This window comes from Myodes glareolus, chromosome 3 (genome assembly GCF_982192425.1).
Source record: "Myodes glareolus chromosome 3, mMyoGla1.1, whole genome shotgun sequence".
In the NCBI taxonomy this organism is placed as follows: Eukaryota; Metazoa; Chordata; class Mammalia; order Rodentia; family Cricetidae; genus Myodes; species Myodes glareolus.
In genome coordinates, this window is record NC_142028.1 from 33,344,293 (window position 1) to 33,354,222 (window position 9,930).

The 9,930-nt window shown below is 45.1% G+C and overlaps 1 protein-coding gene across 3 annotated transcripts; it reads right to left on the reverse strand.

Moving 5' to 3' along the window:
• Positions 1-246: 246 nt before the first annotated feature.
• On the reverse strand, positions 247-4,540 carry Znf32 (zinc finger protein 32). Of its 3 annotated transcripts, none has more exons than XM_048444435.3 (3): positions 4,389-4,540; positions 2,532-2,671; positions 247-1,172 (listed from the first exon to the last, which is right to left on the reverse strand). In XM_048444435.3, exons 2-3 carry the CDS (start codon positions 2,599-2,601, stop codon positions 427-429), a joined length of 816 nt encoding a protein of 271 aa, XP_048300392.1. In that variant the 5' UTR covers positions 2,602-2,671; positions 4,389-4,540; the 3' UTR covers positions 247-426. The 3 variants fall into 3 exon arrangements, with proteins under 3 accessions (XP_048300392.1, XP_048300393.1, XP_048300394.1); XM_048444436.3 differs by having other exon boundaries at positions 4,263-4,401; XM_048444437.3 differs by lacking the exon at positions 4,389-4,540 and having other exon boundaries at positions 2,528-2,666.
• Positions 4,541-9,930: the final 5,390 nt, after the last annotated feature.

The window sequence follows — 9,930 nt, forward strand, 5'->3', positions numbered from 1 at the left end:
GGACCCTGAGATTGATGAAGTGCTGATTTCTCTCTCTCTCTTTTTTTCATTGTGAGTCTAGTTTTTCAGGGGCTGACCTTCCCTACAGCTCCCAGGAGTTGAGTTTTTTAAAAGGCTTATGGTATATGCTACAAATCTAAAATCTGTATCTGCTATAATAAATACTAAAAACAAGGACAAGTGTGACATGAGAGATTAATGAGTGTACCTTAGGATATTAGATCAAAATAAAGAAATTATGAAAAATAATGATAAACAAGACATTTATTTTTCATATTCATTTGGGGGAAAGGGAAAAAGTCAGTTTGCCCTATGAAATGCTGGTCCTTCTGGAAGAATTTCCACTTACCCTATAGAATTAGATAAACTTCTTGGCAACAGAGGGTTTTGCATTGTTAATTCCTAAGGAATTCCTTTGAAGAGTGGTTACAGGGTAAGCCTCTGCGAGCAGCTTCGCTGATGCACAGCCAGGCTCCCTCTCTGAGTGAAACTTTTCCCACACTGGCCACAGAGATAGGGTGTCTCTCCTGTGTGGATTTTTCCATGCAGAATGCAGTTGCCCCTGGTGTGGAAGCTCTTCCTGCAGTGGGAACACGCATAGGGCTTCAGACCTGTGTGAACTCTGATATGGACAATCAGGCTCCCCTTCTGACTGAAAGCCTTTCCACACTGGTCACATCTATAGGGCTTCTCGCCACTGTGAACTCTTCGGTGAACAGCAAGGTTACTTTGATTCCGGAAGCTTCTCTGGCAAATGGCACATTCATAGGGTTTCTGTCCAGTGTGGAGTCTCTCATGCACAGCTAGACTGCCTCGCTGACTAAAGCTTTTCCCACACTCTTTGCACTGATAGGGCTTCTCTCCTGTGTGTATCCGCTGATGTGTAACTAGATTGCCTTTGGCCCTGAAGCTTTTTCCACACTGGGTGCACTCAAAGGGCTTCTGGCCAGTGTGGATTCTCTCATGCAATGTTAGACTACCTTTCTGCCGGAAAGACTTCCCACATTCCTGGCAATCATAGACCTTCTGCCTCACTCCAGGTGAGTCTTCCTGTAGTGTCTTAGAATCTGGGGACTTTTGTTCCAGTTTCTCTCTTCTGAATGAACTCTGGAAATCCCAGCTTGAAGATCCTGTGGCCTCTGAGTCATACTTGTGGGCTTCTGTCATCACATCTGTAAAACGAGAGGGAAGTCATGTAAGATGCACCAACATGTTGAGTGAGAACAGGGGAAAGAAACAAAACCCTTGGAGTGCTTATTACGCGCCAGGCATATTACTATGAACTTTGCATACATAACTAAATCCTGAAAATCATTCTGAGATTGCTACAGATGAGAGCAAAGGAGGCCACATAACTACTAGTAGGTGTATTATCTGGGATTCAAATATTAGCATGCTCCATAACTATATACTGCCTTTAAATTTAATGTAGCCTCCTAGATTCTTGGGAAGTAGATATTATTATTATTATTATGTTTGTTTTTTCAAGACAGGCTTTCTCTGTGTTGCTTTCGAACCTGTCCTGGAACTAGCTCTTGTAGACCAGGTTGGCCTCGAACTCCTGCCTGCCTCTGCCTCCCGAGGGCTGGGATTAAAGACATGTGCCACCACCGCCCAGCTACTGTTATTTTTCTGGAGGGGGTGGTGGGAATTGAACCCAGGTCCTCTGGAAGACCAGCCAGTGCTCTTAACCACTGAGCCATCTCTCTGGCCCTGAGATGATTACTTTATAAACAACTAAAAATAGGTTCATAAAATATGAAAATTAAACAGAGACTCACACAGAGCCTTCTACCTAAGTGTTTTTTTTTTCTCTCCCTTTCGAGTTTTAGCTGACCCCCAAATAGATGTAGAGTCAGGATATGAAGGGCCTAAAGCTTTTAAACCTCAAAAGCATCCCTTTAAAAACAAGCATAAAATCAAGCAAAGGAGAGACCAATTCAAGTGAGGTCCTGAGGCTTACACTGCCCTGGCTGCATGAAAACCACCCAATTCCAGTCTGCTCTCCTGACAGCAGTTAATGATCTCAGAAAATAAGCAGAAAAATTTCAGATATTTTATGTCTATGCCTCGAATTCTTACAGGATGCAGCCTCTTGCCTACCCCATTACACAGATGAAAAGCCTGGAGCTTAAGGAAGTTATGGAGCTTCTTTCATAATGCAAATATGATTGGAACTTCTTTTAAAAGTCAAGCTATTTTTCAGTCTATTAAGCTATCGTAGAGTTGAATGAGTATTCATTTTCTGGGGGTCGTTCTAGAGAAGCTTCTTCCTTGTTTCTCTAACTCTTTTCATACTCAGTGATAGAGCTGAGAGTTAACGATACTCATTCGGCCTGAGACACCCTCAAGACTACCCCATATCAAACTGTTGTCTTGCTTTGTTTTGACTATCATTTCCAATTCTAGCCTGTAGGCTTTCCCTGCAACCCTGCAGAACAGCAAGCTTCACTGAATGAAAGCATCTTCTGCTTCTCGGGCCTGAGAACAGGGACTCTGAAGGTATCCCGGCAACCAGCTGACTCACTCACTGAAAAATGCTACATTCTGGGCATATCTTCCATGACAGTCCAGCAGGGTAGCTGTTGGAAACCCAAACATGTCCACTCCTGCTCTATGACTTTAACCACGGCTTCTTCATATGATTCTTCCATGGGCTGGTCTTGAGTACCTGGGGGACAGAAAATAAAATAAACCAAACCAAAGAACAAACAACAAATGGCAGAATGGATAATTGAGAAAGATAATGTTACCAGGAGGTCCACTTTGGGGTGTAAACACAGGAAATCAGGTAATATCACTGCAAAGTGGGCAAAAGGGGCAGGGCTAACTGCATACAGATGAATCTAGGAGCAAGGAGGCAGTGGGAAGCAGAGGGGCAGACAGGCGTGGACTTCTTCCCCAGACCCCCCAGTTACGGGTCTCTTTGTACTTTGGTCTTGACATGAGCCTGGGGTCCTCCACTTCCCAGGCAACTGCTGCTGATTCTATTCCTCAAGTCTAAGAAGTCAACCTTCAGCCTTCCTGACTGATCTGAAGGAGGAGCTCCAGCCTCTCCTGTCCAGTCCCCTCAAGTTACAAGGACCTAACAAAAGATTTCTTGTTACATTCTGGCAATTCTTAGCAGGCTCTAGATCCAAACCATCACTTTTCTCCTTTGGAATGTTTATTTAAGGATCAAATTCCTGGATTTGTACACTTTATTTATGCAGTGTACACAGTATAATCTTTGTTTCAGTAAGTCCAATCAAAATGCTGGACTCCTAGCTCAATAAATTAGCAATCTGACGCTATAATTCTCTCTGTTTTATTAACCAAGTAGTTGACCCTTCTCCCCATTCAGTCGTACTATCCTGTCCAGCCACATTACTTTGATGACAAGAGGGTTAACTTCCAACTTTGAGCACAAAGTACAAAGGGCTCCCCTGAAACGGCGCAAATGCATTCATTGAGAAATACAAGATAGTATCGATTAAAAATAGAACCCACAAAACCCTGTGCACATTCACCAAGAAAAGCACTTGGTACCACCTCCCTGGGGTTGGACTTTTGCCACTGGAGAGTCAAACTAAGTGAGCAGAATGTAGACTTCCACCTCTCCACCTGCTAAGAGGAATCTATCAACCATCCCCTCAACTGTGTCTTCAGACTCTTGATTAACAGCAGGAAACTGACGACAGGAAACCGTGATCTTGGGTCAGAGCAATCAGATTCTCGAAGCTACTGGAAGAAAGTGGCTTCACAACACGAAACACTGGTTTTTCTATTAGAAATGCCATCACCGCTCAGAAATAGGCTCTGACAGACTTGAATCCTCGCCTTGGTTCCCTAGGTGTGTGATCTGAAGCAAAGCAACCTGAGAGACTCACTCGACTTTCTTCACTTACTAAACAAGTTAACACCATCTCATTAGCTTTTGGAAGAACTGATGACCAGAAAGTCTCCTACATTTGAGACACACCCTACACATTCAAGGCCTAAAATGGAGCATTCTCAGGAGAGGGGCTGGAGGACAGACAGACAGACAGAGCCCTTTGGGGTCTGAGGAAATCTTAATGAGGCAATTGAAAGAGCTTTGTGGGTGAGGGTGAGTTCCCCCCACACTGAACGCCACTCCCTTCGCATCTCCGTGGGCACGGACTCTGCACCCTCCTGGCCTAGCTGGACCTTCCTGTGGCCCCTCCCACGCTCGTGGGGCCCCGACATCGCAGCGGGGCCCTTCCGGAGCGGACCGCGGCCCACCCGCTCTCAGGCCAGCGCACCCTTGTCAGCGGCTGGAGACTGCAGCCCGGCAGGCCTGGCCTGTTCACGCGCCCCGGCCGGAGTGGCGGGCTCATGATATAGGCCCCTTCTCCAGGGCGCACAGATACGGCCTGGGCCTCACTCACCGCAGCGGCGCGCGCCAGCCCGCAGACAGACAAAGCCGGCGCCGAGCCCGTAGCAGCCGCAGCAGCGACGAGCGGCGCCGGACCACAACTCCCAGGAGCCTGCGCGCGCCCCGGGGCACTGTGGGAAGCGCCGCCGCGATCCTGCGGCAGAAACGCGGGAGGCTGGCGGGGCGCTGGGGGTACTGGTTGGCGAGGGAGCGCTGTTGTGGAGGAGGGGTGATTGGAGTCTGGGGCTGCCGAGTTCCTTAAATCACGCCCGACTCAGGGATCTCTGTGGGAGTCAGAAGCAGGAAGCAAGTATTTCGGACAAAGAATCGGGAACACCGGCTAGTCCGTTTATAAGATTTCTCCCCACCGCTAGGCTTCGGAACTTGGGTGCCACTTGGACTAGTTGTGTGACCCAGGGCGGGAATCTGACCTGTGGGAGGTCCAGGGCACCTACACGGGGCCCGGGAGACCTTCGGAGCCGAGGGAAAGCGAGGCGACAGTATTTCCTGAGGTGGTGTCAACATTTTCTTCTTAACTGAAGAAGTGTGACCGAAAGGGTGAGATTTGAACACTGTAAAAGTCACCAAGCAGATGGCAGGGTAGCCCTCTTCCACAGAGCTGCCTCTGGGAGCAGCAGCAGCTCTCCGGAGCCGCTCCCGCCCTGGGAGGGATGCGTGGATGCTGTTAAACATCCAGAAAACAAAAAGCTCTCTAAAATTCAATAACCTTCCACCGACTGCACTTACTTATATGCGTTTCTAATAGCTTTTCTGAAGGACTTTGTCTCCCCCTGGAGCCGTGACTTCTTCGCTGGTGGTCCCCTGCCAGTGTCCCCCCCCCAACTCAGACTTATTGTTGAGTGAAGGAAAGCCGTAAGGAATGTTTACTCTTGCAGTACTCCCCCCACCCCAATTTACATGTGTTAGACTGGACAAAACATTTAACTTCACAGAATGCCTCTGTTCTGTGGGACCAGCTGTGGGTTTAGGACAAGTTCCAGATACTGCCAAGACAATAGTTGACAAAGCTTTGGTAGGAAGAGATGATTGTGAAGGGAGACTATAACCTTGTTCCCTCTATAAATCTGCAAAGATTCCCTTTTGAGGAAATGCATGCGTTTAGTTTTTGAAAAATTTGATCACATTTTGTTTAGTGTGGGGTGCCTTGCTGTGCATGTGGAGGTCAGAGAACAGTTTGTGTGAGTGAATTTACTCCTTCCACCAGGCACCGGGAATCGAACTCAGGTTGTCAGGCTTGGCAGCAAGCATTATTACCTACCAGCTGCCTTACTGATCTAGACCAGCTGGTAGAGTGCATAGGATTGGGGTTGAAAGACTCATAATAAGACTCAGCTCCCTGCATAGATCCTTAGTCCTTGCCCAGATCTTAAATGGGGCCTAGTCCTCAGCTACCACCCGTGTCTTAAGGCTAGCTCATCAGGAAGGAGGATGCTGAGGGCTAGAGGGAAACTCTCTTGGTGTAGATTTAGATACTTGTTTAAGACACCCTGGCATTTTAGAACACTAGGGGAAAGAATGATAGATAATTCAGAAAATGACGTTATGACAGTCTCACTATTTGGATGACAAAGAAATATATTCTATGAACTCCTTTGCTAAGATACTCTCCAAATAGATCAAATCTGAAATATAAAACACAAATCCATAAAAGATTCAGAACAATTGAATTAATATTCTTATAATCTCAGTGAAGGAGAGGTTTTTTTTTTTTTGCAACCACGATAACAGAAAAAAAAAGGAAAAAAATTAAAATTCAACACTCTCTTGGCCAGCACCATTACACAAAGACAACTCATGACAAAGCTAGGGGAAAACCCTAGTAACATACACCATGTAAATCAACAAGACAAGGAAACAATATGTTATTAGAAATATAGCCAACGACAGCAGTACACACCAAGAGAAATAAGTAAAAATGTCGAGACTCACTGTTCACTAAAGAAAAGAGCCAATTGAAACAAAGTCCCCCCCCCATTACTTAATGGTGTCTATTAAGCGAATAGTGAAACTGACATTTTTATCTGTGTGTAGTGGAGACAATTATTCTTACTGTGTGAAATGTCCTAGGGAAGATCAGTGACATGGGTGGTAAAAAAAATTTACCCAGAGCCCCAAAAGACAGACTCTATTGACACACACTGCAAGGAGGCTGTGGACATGTTTGTAGAGAGAGGACTGCACAGCTGAGAAGGGGTGGGGTCCTTTATAATAGTTGGGGGAGGGGTTTCTTGATCTTAAAATACTGCTGTCAATTATTTTATTTTCAGTTATACATTCCTGCTGGGTGTTTAAGGTTGTGTAGGTAGCCCCAAGTGAAGTTTTATTTTTCCGTGGTTTTTTTTTTTTTTTTTTTTTTTCCCTGTTAAGACCAACTAAGATTCTTTAGGGGCTGTTCTCTTACTCTTAGGGACTTTCAGGTGTACCTTGTCTTCTTTGTTTCTATTTATTTATTGAGACATGGTTTCTCTGTGTATCTTTTTGGCTGTCCTGGAACTCACTTTGTAGAACAGGCTGACCTTGAACTCACAGAGATCTGTCTGCCTCTGCCTCCCAAGTGCTGGGATTAAAGGCGTGCACCATAATGTCTGGCCTTTGTTTTTATTTTTTTATTTTTAAATCCATGTATATTCTATTCTTTTAAAAATTTTTTTAAACTTTATTTTATGTGAATTGGTGTGAAGGTATCAGATCCCCTGGAACTAGGGTTACAGACGGTTGTAAACTGCACGTGGGTGCTGGGAATTGAACCCAGGTCCTCTGGAGGCAGAGGCAGTGTTTGTAACCTCTGAACCATCTCCCCAGCCCTCTTTTTTTTATTTTTTAAAAAGATTTACGTGTATAAGTGTTTGTCTGTGTATGACATGCATGTCTGGTGCTCACATGGTCAGATGAGTAAAAATAAATAAAATACTGAAAATAAATCCTGATGTTGTTAAGATTTTTTTTTTTACAAGTAATTAAAAGCCTGATAAGTGGGCTGGAGAGATGGCTCAGAGGTTAAGAGCACTGACTGCTCTTCCAGAGGACCCAAGTTCAATCCCCAGCAACCATATGGCAGCTCACAACCATTTATAATGAGAATCTGAAGCCTTCTTCTGGCATGCAAGCTTCTATGCAGGCAGAACACTGTATACATAATAAATAAACAAGTCTTAAGAAAAAGCAGAAAATATAAGTATATATCTTGATAAAATTGATAAACCCTTTGTCTCTCATGCCACGGATTGTATATGTTGCTTATTGTAGATCATATCTTAAAAAAACTACATTGAGCCAGGTGGTGGTGTCCCAGCACTGGGGAGGCAGAGGAAGGAAGATCTTTTCTTTTCTTTCTTTCTTTTTTTTTTTTTTTTAAGATTTATTTATTATGTATACAGTGTTCTGACTGCAGGTCAGAAAAGGGCACCAGATCTCATTATGGACAGTTGTGTACCACCATGTAGTTGCTAGGAATTGAACTCGGTCCTCTGGAAGAGCAGTCAGTGCTCTTAACCTCTGAGACATTTCTCCAGTCCCAGGCAGATTGTTGAGTTCGAGTCTAGCTTGGGCTACAGAATGAGTTCCAGGACAGCAAGGGCTACACAGAGAAACCCTATCTTGAGTGATGAGATTGAGACAGAGTGGTAAGGTCAGGTGCACATGACTGAGTCATAGAGAAGGTTAACTCCAGTACCCAGCACAGGACCTCCCCTTAGCTATATAAACCTCCTTCAACCAAAATAAACAAACAACTCGATAAATCTTACCGCAATTGGAAAGTAAAACCCAGTCATGGCCACCTGTAATTTCAGTTCCAGACGATCCAACACCCTCCTCTGACCTCTTTGGGCACTGGGCACACACAGGGTAAACAGAATACTCAAACACATAAAACAAAAAAAAAAATTTAAAAGAAAATAATGGCTTGTTTTGGTTGACAGTTTCAGGGTGGCGTCCATCGTGGCAGGGAAATTATGACAAAAAGAGTTGAGGTAGTTGGTCGGGGAGCATCTGCAGTTGGGAAGAAGACCGGATGAATGCCAATGCTCAGCTACAGTATCTAGGAATGGCGTCACCAGCTTCTAGGGTCTGTCTTCCTACCTCAAAGTACCTAATAATGATGACTTCTCACAGGCATGCTCGGAGGCTAACCCAAGCTGGAAATTCTCTCAAAGGGTAGGGCTGGAGACTTGTCTCCTATCAATTTGACAGTCACCATCACACAGGAAATCTTCAGTTTGTCACATTGTGTCATAAACAGTTTGGATTCAATTCTATTGAAATGTTGAGGAATGCTTACTCAGTTTGAGGAAGGGTCTTCCTCTGGCTCCACTGGAAAAGTGGTGAAGGGAGAAAGCGGGAGTCCTGGCGCCAGGAGACAGAGGAAGTGAAATCGCTGCTTTCCGGTGGCGTTCCCTCGTGATCATCAGTGTCTGAGTTAGCATTTCCATTGTTGTGTCAAAACACCATGACCAAAAAGCAAGTTGGGAAGGAAAGGGTTTATTTGGCTTACTTTTCCATATTGCTGGTATTCATCATCAATGGAAGTCAGGACAGGAACTCAAGCAGGGCAGAAACCTGGAACCAGGAGCTGATGCAGAGGCCACAGAGGGATGCTGCTTACTGGCTTTCTCAACCTGATAGAACACAGGACTACCGGCCCAGGGATGGCACACCCACCATAAACTGAATCCTCCCCCATTGATCACTAATTGAGAAAATGTCTTACAACTGGGTCTCATGGAGGTGGTTTCTCAACTGAGGCTCCCTCCTCTCAAGCCTGTGTCAAGCTGATTCACAAAACCAGCCAGTCCAATCGTCCACAGAGACACATGATCCGAGGGCACAAGAAAGAATGGGATCTTGTGTGCCTTTCTTGTCTCGCCCTCACCCGCCTGTGGGAGGGAGCTTGGGAAGCAATGAAGACCCTTTTCTTCTCCCAAGGAAGACGAGCAGAAAGCAAGGTGATTACAGAGCTGAGGCAAGGTAAAGAGATAAAATCCTAGAACAGCTCCTCTCAGGGGAATATTAACCAAAGGGTAGACACTGGAGTTTAAGCCAGTGGGGTGCTTTTAACAGTTTTGTAGTAAGGCATTTTTGGGGTTAGCTACCAGAAAAGAGGCAGAAATAACAGTTAAATGAGAAGCAAAAATAAGAGATGAGGCATAGCTGAGATGTAGAATATATATATATTTTTCCTTGATGGGGTTTCCTTTAATCTCCCATATGGGCCACCACTTTGCTGTTTAAAATATCATAGGCAAGGCAGGAAGTTAAAATAACTTACCCAGAGCATGGGAAAAAAACCCAAACCAAAGAAAATTTACTGAAATGTATCACAAGGGGCCATGGGCCAGTCCCCAGAGAGGCCACACAGCTGAGAAAAGGTGGGCGTCTATTAAAGTAGTCGAAGGGAGAACCGCTGGGTTTTACTTTGTGTGTGGCATCTATGTCTGGAGAGATGCTGACATTCAGCCTGGTCGTTTCTTCAGGCATCAGATGTCTTTGTAGAACACCACTAGTTGCTAGGGACCAGGCTCCATGTAGTCATCGTC